At 39.6% G+C, this 13,489-nt stretch overlaps 1 protein-coding gene across 7 annotated transcripts in view; it reads left to right on the forward strand.

The window, feature by feature from the left end:
- TTLL5 (tubulin tyrosine ligase like 5) overlaps window positions 1-13,489 on the forward strand; it is a 259,197-nt gene that overhangs the window by 66,091 nt on the left and 179,617 nt on the right. For all 7 annotated transcript variants that reach the window (XM_037145212.2, XM_037145214.2, XM_037145215.2 and 4 more), the window contains exons 16-18: window positions 5,260-5,373; window positions 5,653-5,744; window positions 10,037-10,099. In XM_037145212.2, coding sequence (XP_037001107.2) covers window positions 5,260-5,373; window positions 5,653-5,744; window positions 10,037-10,099 — 269 coding nt within the window. The remainder of the gene's footprint in view (window positions 1-5,259; window positions 5,374-5,652; window positions 5,745-10,036; window positions 10,100-13,489) is intronic.

A 13,489-nucleotide genomic window follows, 5' to 3' on the forward strand; every position in this document is an offset into this window, starting at 1 on the left:
TTTCTTTTAATATTTATTCTCTTTTACTCATGATTCAAGTTAGACTTACCAGGCAGCAATCACCAGTAGCATACTTAATACATCTTTGAAGATTGGTACCTCATTGGTTTTTTTCTGATTCTCTGGTACATCCTCAGTTCTTCATGGCTTTTTAAACCATGTAAGTGGTTTGGGTAGGTTTATAATTGTAAGTGGCTTGGGTAAGTTTGTTTGTTTGCTTGTTTATTTTTAAAGGCAGTTCCCTTAATAAGAAGATGCATGTCTCTTGGACCTGCTGACTTACATTTATCCCGAATTTTCAGATGTTATATATCTCTCTTTTTATAGTAACACAAGCCTACTTACTTAGTTACTTTTTTTTCTTTATAATTTCAAGGTATACTTCTTGTTATCATTACTTTTAAACCTTCTCGATTAGCCTTTTTTTGTCTATTTCCCCCAGATTTATTCATATTTGGTTCCTTAGTTCATTTTCTTTAATTTGATAGAATTCATTTTGTTTTTTAAACTTGATCTTATCTTTTATTATCACAAATAAATCAAGCTATTTCTGAGTCATTTGCTTTAACAATTCTGAACTTTGTAAAATAGCACTGGGACATTTTTATTCTCTGCATGTGTTCTCTGTTAAACAGATTTTATTTATGTCCTTCAATTGTGATATCTTTTAAAATACCTCATCTTTTTTCATATTCTCTGTTTTGTCCAGTTCTTTTCATTGGTGGTACTCGCCAGCTTTCTTAGGCTGAGAATCATTTTTCCGATTCAACATCTGATTCTTACTGCTTTTCAGTGGGGACAGATGATTCTTTGTCTTACTAATTTTATGTTCTCAGTCATTTCTTCGCTAGCAAAAAAGGTTGAATGTGTAAGGGTTCCTTCTCTGGGTATATTCCTGAATCATAAGTTGTAATGATAATGATTTAACATCTTTGATACAGGCTGCATGGCAGATTTTTCACCTACACAGTACTTGGCAGTTTTAAGGCTATCTGAGCACCCAGTAATTTAAATCATGTGTCATAAGCCAGGGACAATGGTTCCCTTTAAGTGCAGAGGTGCTTTATTTCCTTAGTGCATTCATCCAATCCAATGGAATATGCAAATTTATTCTGTCTACCACACAAAGTCGAAACTACAGAAAGGCTAGTATTTGGACTATTTTGCTCATTTTTGACAGTTCCTGGTGGCTTTTCTAATTGTTTGTTTCCTTTTTTCTTTGACTTTGCTTTTAAACTCCAGGTGTGTCTTCTTGGCACTCGTGAGCATCTCTGTCTCCTCTGCCTTGACCTCCTTTCTCACTCCTTCTTCCACTTCCACCTGTATCTCCTTTTTCCTCACTTCGTTGTCTTTTTAAAAAATATATATTTTATTGATTATGTTATTACAGTTGCCCCAATTTTTCCCCTTTGCCCCCCTCTTCCTGGTATCCCCTTTCCCTCCAGCATTCCTGTCCTTTTTAGTTCATGTCCATGGGTCATGCATATGAGTACTTTGGCTTTTCCACTTCCTATACTGTTTTTAACCTCCCCCTGTCTATTTTGTACCTACCAATTATGCTTCTTAATCCCTGCGCCTTTCCCTCCATTCTTCCCGTTCCCTCTCCCCATTGATCTCCATTTAACCCCCTAAATGATCTCCATATCCATGAATCTGTTCCTATTCTGGTTGTTTGCTTAGTTTGTTGTTTTAGATTCAGTTGTTGCTGGTTGTGAATTTGTTGTCCTTTTAGTGTTCATAGATTTGATCTTTTTTTAAAAAAAATAAGTTCTTTTAACATTGCATGTAATAATGGCTTGGTGATGATGAACTCCTTTAGCTTTCCCTTGTCTGGGAAGCACATTTACCTGCCCTTCCATTCTAAATGATAGCTTTGCTGGATAGAGTCATCTAGGTTGCAGGTCATTGCTTTTCATCACTTCCAGTATTTCTTGTCAGTCCCTTCTGGGCTGTGAAGTTTTTTTGAGAAATCAGCTGGCAGTCTTATCAGAGCTCCTTTGTAGGTAACTCTTTGCTTTTCTCTTCTTGCTGCTTTTAAAATTCTCTCTTTATCTTTAACCTTTGGTTTTTTAATTATGATGTGGCTTGGTGTGGTCCTTTTTGGGTCCAACTTGTTTGGAACTCTCTGTGCTTCCTGAACTTGTATGTCTATTTCCTTCACCAAATTAGGGAAGTTTTCTTTCATTATTTTTTAAATTAAGTTTTAAATTTCTTGCTCTTCTTCTTCTCCTTTTGGCACCCTTATGATTCAGATGTTGGTGCTTTTAAATTTGTTCCAGAGGTCCCTAAGCCTGTCCTCATTTTTTAAAAACTCTTTTCTCTTCCTGTTGTTCTGATTGAATGCTTTCTCCTTCCTTGTGTTCCAAACCATTGATTTGATTCTTGGCTACATCGTCTCCATTGCTGGTTCCCTGTAGATAGTTCTTTATTTCACTTAATGTAACCTTCATTTCTTTCCTTATGTTTTTGCTGTACTCAGTGAGTTCTTTGAGCATCCTGATCACCAAACCAGTGTTTCGAACTCTGCATCTGATAGGTGGTTATCTATCTTTCATTTAGTTCTTTTTCTGGGCTTTTGTTCTGTTCTTTCATTTGGGCCATATTTCTCAGTCTTCTTAATTCAGCAGCCTCCCTGTATTTGTTTCTGGGTGTTAGGTAGAGCTGCTGTAGCAGGGTGGGCGGAGCCTTAGGGAATCACCAGGGTGGGAAGCCCACATCACCACTTTGTGATGCTGTGTGTGGGAGGGACTCCGGAGAGGCGGCAGTGCCACCGCCTGGCTTCGGGAGGTTTGCCTGGCGTCCCACTTCCAGTCACTTCACCCACTTCCCCTGTGTGACTGGTGCCCTTCTAGGCGTTGCTCTGGTGGTGAATTCCAGAGAGGGGGGATTTGTGTATGTCCTAAGTCTGTGCAGGCCCTTTAAATGAACTCTTCTGAAAGTCCAGCAGTTTCCAACCCCCACTGGTTTTTACAGCCAGAAGTTATGGGGAATTATCTTCCCAGTACTGGAACCCTGGGACATGTAGTCTACCCTGGGGCTGGGATTGCTCACTCCCAAGGCAGCCCTCCCAATTTTTGTCCACCACACGTGAGTGTGGGACTGCCCGTACCACTGCCACCACCTCTCCACGCCACACCGAATCTCTGTGCCTCTCTGCAACTCTGCCCCCTCCTACTCATCTGGATGAATGTAACTTCTTTAAATCCTTGGTTGTCGGACTGCCATACAGCTCAATTTTATGATGGTTCTGGTTACTTGCTTTGAGAAATAGTTGTAATTCTCTCTGTGGTCATGTGAAGAGGCAAAGCATGTCTGCCTACTCGTCCATCTTGACCGAATTCCCTCACTGCCTTTTCTGTCACCTGTGTCTGTAATTTAGATCACATTCCATAATAGTTCATTTCTTTAGCAAATATAGGTAGGATTCAGCCAATGGGCTAGGGTAGTGCTGTGTTGTTGCTTATGTATAATGCATTTCTCTATAAACCAGTTCAGCAGATACTGTGTTGATTTTTTTAAATCTCTCATCTCAAATTACTGGAAAGCCGAGATTGGCAAAAAAATATGTTTGACTTTCTAGCCTGATATTTTCTAGTAGTTTCTTCAAGGACACCGGAAATCTGGGTAGGTTTTTATAGAGGCATTTGAGATTCCTAGACTTTATTTATTTATTTATTTATTTATTATGTTTTATTGTTCAAGTACAGTTATCTCCATTTTCTGCCCACCACTCCCCCCTCCCTATCCATTTCCACCTCCCACCCTCAATCCTACCCCCTTTGGCTTTGTCTATGTGTCCTTTATACATGTTCTTTGATAACACTTCCCCTCTCCCCTCCCCTGTGGTTACTGTCAGTTTGTTCTTTATTTCAGTGGCTCTGGTTATATTTTGCTCACTTGTTTGTTTTGTTGATTAGGTTCCACTTACAGGCGAGATTATGTGGTATTTGTCTTTCACCACCTGGATTATTTCACTTCAAATAATGCACTTTAGTAGCTACAACTTTTCACATCTCTCTTTCTCTCAGCCTTTTTAATAGTTTAGATGGAAATAGGGAGATAGAGAACACAAGCCCTGTAGCGTCCCTTGTTTTAAGGGTACTAATTCCAACACACCAGGACCTCACCATCCTCCTGACCTCATTAACCCTAGTCACCTCCCAAAAGCCCACCTCTAAACACCATCACACTGGGCATTAGAGCTTCAACATTATGAAATTGAGGGGACACAAACATTCAGCCCATAACAGTGAGTATTGCTGAAAACATTAGTTACCAAAATGCCATTTCACAAGTCTACACGAAGAGAAAAATAAGTGCAGTAATAGCTTCTGAAAATGGGACTGTTTCTCTCTGGTCCAAGTTAGTGGTAGGAATTTATACCCACATTTCTTCAATTATTTCTTATTTTTCCTACTTGGCAGATTTGTCTTATTTCATCAGTCACGTTATCCATTCTCATGTTTTATACTATCTGACCTCCCATGTTACCTTTATATTTTTCCATTTCTCTAACCTCAAAGTCAAATGTCTTGTTCTCAGGTGACGTTCCCGGTCATCATTCAGAAAGGGAAATAGCATAGATTATTTGGGGGCTCCGTGAGGTACACAGCACATTATTTTTATCTTTGTGGGGTTCCCGGGGCTGTCATCCTTGATCCCAGTTTCTGCAAGTCCAGCAGCCTAAGTATTTCTCACATTATAGCCTTTTGGTCACAGCTCTTTTATGTGTCACTGGTGGCACTCATCTGAGTTTTTTTTTCCTCAAGTTCTAAAACATCCCATAGCCCAACTTTTTCATCTGGGCCAGTATAGATTGCTCATTGTTTTCTGTCTTATGTCTCACTTCTATTCTTCCTTCCCTGGTGCTGAAAAGAATACAGCACTGAAATAAACACACAAGTTTACATTGAGGATTGTTTCAGATTTTTTCCCTTATTCCTGAAAATACCACATGTATTCTAAACCAAGATTAGGAGTACTAGCTTAGAAAGACATGTGGACATCTTTCTTTTTTTCCTGTGTGTGACTCTCAACCCACGCTATCTTCCTCCTCTTCTGTTTTCTTGCCGTTGAGTTTACTAGCGCGCATCTATTTCCCAGGGTTTCAAGTTAAGAGGTTAATTACAGAAAATGGGCTTTGGACTTGAGCTTATACATATTTGGAAAGATAATGATGTTGGGGCACTGAATAGAAGGAAATGAAGAAAGATAATGAAAACGGTTTTCGTGTTTCTTTTTGTTTTCCCTTCTTTGTAGCGTTCCCGTCCACACTCTGCCAGTGACGCGGAGATGAAAAACCTCGTGGGTTCAGCCCGGGAGAAGGTGCCGGGAAAGTTAGGTGGTTCTGTGCTTGGTCTTTCAATGGAGGAGGTAAGGATAACTCCATTTCAGGCTTTTGTGGGTTAACACAGGGCTTGGTGAAAATTAGCAAGTTATTAATAATGTTCATGACCAACTCCTATGTTATACTGAAAAGAGAAAGACTCAAAATGGGGGGAACCTCTTCTCAGGAAATAGCATCTTAAATGTAATTAATTCTTCCTCATGCTTTCTCATATTCTTGGGTCGTAGCTCTCTTCTGTCCTATAACCACATGGATTGCAATCTTCAAAATAGGTACTCATCTTATTTTTCTCTTTCTCCATGTAGATCAGAGTTTTACGGAGGGTGAAGGAAGAGAATGATCGGAGAGGTGGATTTATTCGCATATTCCCTACATCAGAGACATGGGAAATATATGGGTGAGGTGACTACCTATTTTTTTTTACTTCAATCTGTACTTCAGGTCCACACAATTGGATAAAATGTGACATAGTGCCATCATTGCTTCCCATGTGATACCTTTCTTATTTTGTTTATAAATTTTGTGTTTATCAATGCCTTGTTTTAAAAAAATATTGTTTTATCTTCTATATGTGTGCCTAAACAGTATGTTGTTTATTTTTAGTCATTGAGATCTGGTGTACAATGCAATAAAATGCACCCATTTTAAGCGTACAATTTGGTGATGAGTTTTAACAAATATGTATTAACACTCACTTAACCATTGCTAGCTATCTCCACAATCAAGATATTGAACTTGTCCATCACCTCCAGAAGCCCCTCAAGCCTGTTTACAGTCAGTCCCCCTCATTTCCTCAAGTATGAGACATATACTGATCTGCTTTATGTTAGTCTAGTTTTTCTAGGATTTCATGTAAATGGAATCATACAATTTATAGTCCTTGGCATCAGGAGTTTTTTGTTTGGTGCAGTGTTTTTGAGATTTATTCATGTTGTTTAAAGTAATAGTTCATTCCTTATCTTTGTTATGTACTGTTTCAGTAGATGAATGTACCACAACTTGTTGATTCATTCAGCTGTTGTGGATCATTGGGTTGTGTCTTGTTTGGGGCTATTATGGAGCAAGCTGCTATGAACATGCATGTACAAGCTCCTGTATGGATATATGATTTTATTTCTCTTGGATAAATACCTAGGAATAGAAAAGGTGGGTCACATGATAAGGAATAAATGATAGTATGTGGTACCATTTTATATTTTATCAGTATTCCAGTTGCTCCCCATCCTTGTCAACACTTGTGATTGTCAGGCTTTTAATTTTAGGCATTCTACTAGTAGCATATCTCTGTGGTTTTAACTTGATTTTCTGTGGATAATGATACTGAGCATTCATGTACTATTGGCTATTTGTGTCTTTTTTTCCATTTTAAATTTAGGATTTTTTAGTCTTTTCATTATTTTGTTATAAGGGACTTTTGGGGGGGAGTCTCATGTAATTTATTTTTTAAAATATATTTTATTGATTATGCTATTACAGTTGTCCCATTTCCCCCCTTCATTCCACTCTACCCTGCACACCCCTCCCCCCATATTACCTTCCTTTAGTTCATGTCCATGTGTCATAAGTTCTTTAGCTTCTACATTTCCCACACCACTCTTGCCCTCCCCCTATTTTCTCCCCACCGTCTATGCTACTTATTCTCTGTACCTTCTCCCCCCTTTTCCTCCTCCCATTCTCCTGTTACTAACCCTCCATGTGATCTCCATTTCTGTGACTCCACTCCTGATCTACCTGTCCACTTAATTTGCTTTTGTTTTAGGTGTGGTTGTTAATATCTGTGAGTTTGCTGTCCTTTCACTGTTCATATTTTTTAACTTTTTTTTTTAGATAAGTCCCTTTAACATTTCATACAATAAGGGCTTGGTGATGATTAACTCCTTAACTTGACCTTATCTGTGAGGCACTTTATCTGCCCTTCAATTCTAAATGAAAGCTTTGCTGGATAGAGCAATCTTGGATGTAGGTCCTTGCCTTTCCTGACCTGGAATACTTCTTTCTAGCCCCTTCTTGCCTGTAAGGTCTCTTTTGAGAAATCAGCAGACAGTCTGATGGGAACTCCTATGTAGGTGACTGTCCCCTTTATCTCTTGCTGCTTCTAGAATTCTCTCCTTCATTTTAATCTTGGCTAATGTAATGATGATGTGCCTTGGTGTGTTCCTCCTTGGGTCCACCTTCTTTGGGACTCTCTGAGCTTCCTGGACTTCCTGGAAGTCTGTTTCCTTTGACAGATTGGGGAAGTTCTTTTTTATTATTTGTTCCAATAAGGTTTCCACCTGTAACTCTTCCTCTTCCCCTTCTGGTACCCCTTTAAACGTTCGGATGTTGGAATGTTTAAAGATGTCTTGGGGGTTCCTAAGCCTCTCCTCATTTTTTTGAATTCTTGTTTCTTCATTTTCTGTTTGGTTGTTTCTTTCTTCCTTTTGGTCCACTCTATTGATTTGAGTCCCAGTTTTCTTCCCATTGCTATCAGTTCCCTGTGCATTTTTCTTCATTTCACTTAGTGTAGCCTTCATTTTTTCATCTAATTTGCCACCAAAATCAACCAGTTCTGTGAACATCCTGATCATTAGTGTTTTGAACTTTGAATCTGATAGGTTAGCTGTCTCTTGGTCGCTTAGAAGTATTGACTCTGGGGCTTTGAAGAGTCAAAGCCCCAGAGTCAATACTGTTCTGTTTGAGCCATAATATTTTGGTCTGTTTGCGCCTGTTACGTATGAGGGGCAGAGCCTTAGGTGTTCGCCAGGGCGGGGCCACCCAGCCGCTGGGTTGTGATGCTGTATGTGGGGGCGGGGTCAGAGAGGGAGAAATGGCGTTTGTTCCTCTCTCTTCTCTCTCTCTCTCTCTCTCTCTCTCTCTCTCTCTCTCTCTCGGATTTCGGTCTCCTCTCCCGCTTCTGACAAGCAAATTGGGCCCTTCTGGCCTTGGTCCCCGGCCAGGGACCGGGTGGGTGGGCTTGTGTATGTTCTAGGACCCTGTGGGTCTCTCCGACAACTCTCCTGTGAGGCTGGGAGCCTCTCCTGGCACCTCAACCTCCAAAAGTTTTTCCAAACGGTGTTTTTAGACTATTTCCTGTCACTGGGGCCCTGGGTTGCGTGCTTTGTCTCACTGCCCTTTTCTTTTTTGTGGTTTATCTGCGCGCGAATGTGTGACCGCGGTCAGTCAGCCGCCTTGTGCGCCTCACAGGGTTTGCTCCCTGAACCCGGGTCTGCCAACCACCACCTCTTCCTGCCGGGACCCCTCTCTGCCAGCTGCTGACTCCTCCCCTCTTACTGGTCTGGACGAATGGTTCGTCATTGTTGGACTTCCGTACAGTTCGATTTTCTGTCTGTTCTGGTTGTGTTTTTGTTTCTCAATCCTTGTTGTCCTTAAATTTGGTTGTGCGAGGAGGCACAGTGTTTTCACCTACGCCTCCATCTTGGCCGGAAGTGTTATAAGGGACTTTTGATCCAAGTCCTTTCTCAGATATTTATGTTGTGAATATTTTGTTCAAGCCTGTGGCTAGATTTTTCACTTTTGTAACAGTGGCTTTTAGAGAGCAGAAGTTTAAAATTTCAGTGAAGTCTAGTTGTCTACATTTTTATTAATATATATTTATTGAGTGTTAACCAAGGGTCTAGCACTTTGCTTGGTGCCTTGTAGTATAAAACAAATATTACATGGGATCTCTGTTCTTTGAGAGTGAACAGGATGATTATGGAGAAGTTATTTCAACTTATAATAAAAATAGCTCAGATTTCTGTAGCTCTGTGTAATTATAACATTTTATACACGTCATTGTTATTCTCATTTTAACAGTGAGGAAAGTAAGGGTCAGTAAAGTGATGTAACTTGTTTGTGATGTCACAATGGGACTTGAGTCAAAGATTTTGACTCTAGATCCTGCCTTTCTCCTGCTTCATCATGCTGTTTCCCAAGAAGAAACATCTCACTCAGCAAGACAATGTACGACCGTCCTTCAGACATACAGTAAAGGCCAGCACAGTTCAGACATGGGCACCTCTGTAGACTTAGAGCAGTCCCGTCAGGAAGGCTTCAGGCAGCAGGGTGGGCTGGAGCTGCTTCTGGAGGACTAGATTATGAAGGATGTCCAGATGGAAGCCAAAGGACCAGGGAGGGGTGTGGTGTGAGAGGGTGTAAGGAGACTTGTCAGGCCGAGCTGCAGAGTCCGTCTCACAGAACCCTGGGGATAGAGCGTCAGTGAACTGGTAGTAGATTGTTCACCTTTGGAAAGCTGGGAGGAGAGAGTGCGTGCCTCTAGCAACAGGCATGAGGGAGCCATTGAAATCTTTTTGAGGAATACTTTGATGGAACAATCTTCTGTCTACATTTTCATGTTTTTACACCTCCATTCCCAGCTTCATCTGACCTTTTTCCCCAGCTATGTGATTTTTTGGTGGTTGCTTTCTTTTTATTTTCCAGTTTTATTTTCCGAATGTAGTATTTCACCTCTTAATAATCCAGGAAATCCTGCATTTATTCCTTATTTTCTAAATTAAGTCCTCTATTCATTTTATTATATTTGCTACTACTCTAGTATTTGATCGTTTTAATTAGAGTAGTGCCTCTTTGCCACTTTAGAAACAGTGCATTAGTAACTTGTCACTTCTGTGCTGGATTCGTGGTTTTATTTCTATGTTTTCTGTCTCCCACAGGCTTCGGAAATAACTGGTTTCTTTCTTTGTCTCTCAGGTCCTACCTTGAACACAAGACCTCCATGAACTATATGCTGGCCACACGTCTTTTCCAGGACAGGTAGGGATTTGCTATTCTTACAAATTTGGTAGGACTAGATCATAAAATTGGGAAATAGTACATGCAAATGAAGGAAGAAGCTTTACAAAAGTCTTTGTGTAAAATTTTTGATAGAAAAGGCCTTGAAGAAAACATGACATAACTAATTTTTCCAGGATTCATTCACTCCCAGCATTTAGTAACATTTCCAGGGGCTGAGAATGTTAAACTAATTGAGTTGCTTTTATGTAGAGTGTTTATCTACTGACAAATATGCCTTTTTATTAATATATTTATTGGGAGTGAACCAAGTATGTAGCATATTGCTTGGTGCTTTGGAATGTAAAGCAAATATTAGATAGGATTGAAGCATAACAATGTATAAGTTTTAAAGATCTTTTCATTTTAGAAGTTGCACCATTAAGATCTTTAGATAATCTTAATAGGCGCCCTAAACTGTATCCTCTGTAAAGGAAGGCCCCTACTTGGTGCTTTTTGACTTTAGACAGCAAGTAACAGACGTGACCCTCTTTTCCCAGACTAAAGAGATTAGAGCAACCAGATTAGAAAAGGTGGAGGGGAGGTAATTCACAAAATAAATACACTGAGAATTGTAAGAAATGACAACTGATAACCTCAACACGAGGGGAAATAGGGGGAGATGATGGAAAACAGACATTGGAATTCAAATGGCACAGCGATCACAGACTGCTTAGTCCCACACGCTTTTGCTGCCCCCGAGGCATAGCTGCATTACAGTAACTGACAGGACGTTACAGTAACTGCATTACAGTAACTGACGTAGCTGCAGTTCAGTAACTGACTCACACAATATGGTGCCTTAGTTATTTAGGGAAAACTATATTAGATTCAGGGTACATGTTTCTTTTTGCAGGATTCTTAAAATAGAACCCAGATTTCAGCCATTTCTTGCAATTTCATGATCTGTTATCAAGAAATGTATGGGATTTGCAATTTCTCTCTGTAAATTTGTAGTTATTGCCATTGCTTAATTACACTGTGCAGCTTCTAATGAAAAGAAAGTTTCAGATTTACTTAGAAGACACAGAAACTGTTTTGTATAAGCCTCTTCTATCTTTAGAGTTCATGTATTTTACCAAGATGTGTTTTGGCATGTTACTTTGCAACACTTTGGATTTGCAGTGCATGATGAGTCCTTTCAGCTGCAAGATTTAAGTCTTTGAACTGTAGGAAATGTGTCTCCTGTCCTTGTGGGACTTTTGATAGGTTGGGCTTCTGCAATGTCCTCTGTAGTTCTTCACTTTTTCTCATACTTTTGATGTCATTGTCTCTTAGCTATAAATGCTCGAAGACTTTTTGAGCTTTGCCTCCTAAAACCAAATAAATCTAAACTCTAAAACCTTCAGCCTTATCTATTTTGTTATTTAAGACTAGCACAGAAGGGGGTTGTTCAATTTATTTAGGCAAGTATGATTTTAATATCAAAGAATCATTTTTGCTTTCTGACTAGTTCTCATAGTTTATGGATGTAATATCTTTTCACATCTCTTTGACTGTCTTGATTAGTTTGTTTAATGTTCCTTTGTGGTTTTTCTTTTTCTTTCTTTTTTTTTTTTTTTTTTGCCTTGTATTAACTTCTTCTGGATTAGTACTGTTTGTTCATGTCCTTCTTTCTAGTTTATACATTATATATCCTCCAGTATTTGGTGGTCTTTGATTTCTAGTCATAGTTGTGAGTAATGGGCAGGCTGCTTGGGGCAGGCAGGTTGCAGGAGCTTCCTCCCAGTTGCCTGGGTCTGTTTCTGCACTGCCCTGGGCTCTGTGCTTGCGGCCAGGTCTTTCCGTATGTGGCCCTCCCTCCAGGGAGAAGGAAGGCGGAGCACCACAGGAGCCCTAGCAGTGGGCCTAGGTCCACCATAATTTCAAAAGTATAAGTGTTAGCAGTGTTTTGAGATACCTGTTAGCAACTCAAGAGTAATATGAAAACATATGTTAATTCTTTTGGTATTGAAATCACACTAATACTAAGAGGATGGTTTCCTACATGTATGTGAAAGAAATGCCAAATTTAGTTAAGAAGTTTACTATTTTTCTCTGTTCACTTCCTGAATTCTTTCTTCGGGCCCTATTTAACACTTCTGTATTCTAAAGACTCGGATTAAAAACAGCAATAACAACAACCCTGAATTTCCCTGTTTAGCAGAGAAAGCCCTCATGATCTACTCTCGACTGTGTTTTTAGCCTGATCTCCATTGCCCCACGGCCCAGGGCCAACCAGACCACGTCTGCTTGCTCTTCGGTGCCTTTTTGTCCTCACACGCGCCAGCCCCTTAGAATGACCTTCAGTCCACCCTTACATTCTTTTCTTTAAAATGCAAAACGATTTTTTTTAACTTGACAAGGGGTTTCTTCTAGAAAGGAAAATTCGGTTTAACGTTTGAAATTGAATCAACATATTTTACCTTATTAACAAAATAAAAGAGATGTAATACCCATTCATGGGAAAACTATTGCAAAGTAAAAGAAATCTTTGTTAACCAGAAAAAATATCTGCAAGAACCTTAGAGCAAATGTGACACTTGATATTTGCTGAAAACTTTTCTCTGATATTGGGAATGGAATACAAGTTTTAGACTCAGTTATGTAACTGTTCTTACTAATGGAGTTAGATCTCATTAGGAAAGTTAATATGCTCTGCAAATTAGCATTGCAAATTCAAAAACCAGGAAAAAATAACAAGAATAAAACATTCACTTATGTGTTCTTTAAAACTAAGATTAGAAAGGTTACTTTTTCTCATAGCAGGGTATTTAGTAAAATTAAAGACGTTTTGGATTCCTACTACTTCTGAACTTTCTAGCATTTTTTCCTTTTTTTCTGTTAAGAGAGTATTTCTCTTGTCACTAAATCTGTTTGCAAAAAATTTTAGATTTTATTTATTTACTTTTAGAGAGAGGTGAATGGAGGGAGAAAGGGATAAAAACATCAGTGTGTGGTTGCCTCTTGTATGCCCCCTACTGGGGACCTGGCCTGCAACCCAGGTACGTGTCTTGACTGGGAATTGAACTGGTGACCTTCTGGTTCATATGACCTTCTGGTTCATAGGCTGGCACTCAGTCCACTGAGCCACACCAGCCAGGGCTCACTAAATCTTTATATTTTTAAAATTCTATCTCCCATGTATACCTTATGTTTTTGAAGTTTATGTTGCTATCTATGTCTTTCTCATTATAAGAACAATTTTATGATCTAAGCCAGGGGTGTCAAACTCATTTTCACTGGGGGCCACATCGGCCTTGCGTTTGCCTTCAAAGGGCTAAATGTAATTTCACCTTCTTAACAGTTGAAGAGTAGTTATTTGTATACAGTCCTAAAATTACACTGGGCCTTTTGAAGGCAGCTGCGAGGCTGCTGTGGCCCCTGGTGAAA

This window comes from Artibeus jamaicensis, unplaced genomic scaffold, assembly GCF_021234435.1.
Source record: "Artibeus jamaicensis isolate MK-2021 breed Jamaican fruit bat unplaced genomic scaffold, CSHL_Jam_final contig_851, whole genome shotgun sequence".
Classification (NCBI taxonomy): domain Eukaryota; kingdom Metazoa; phylum Chordata; class Mammalia; order Chiroptera; family Phyllostomidae; genus Artibeus; species Artibeus jamaicensis.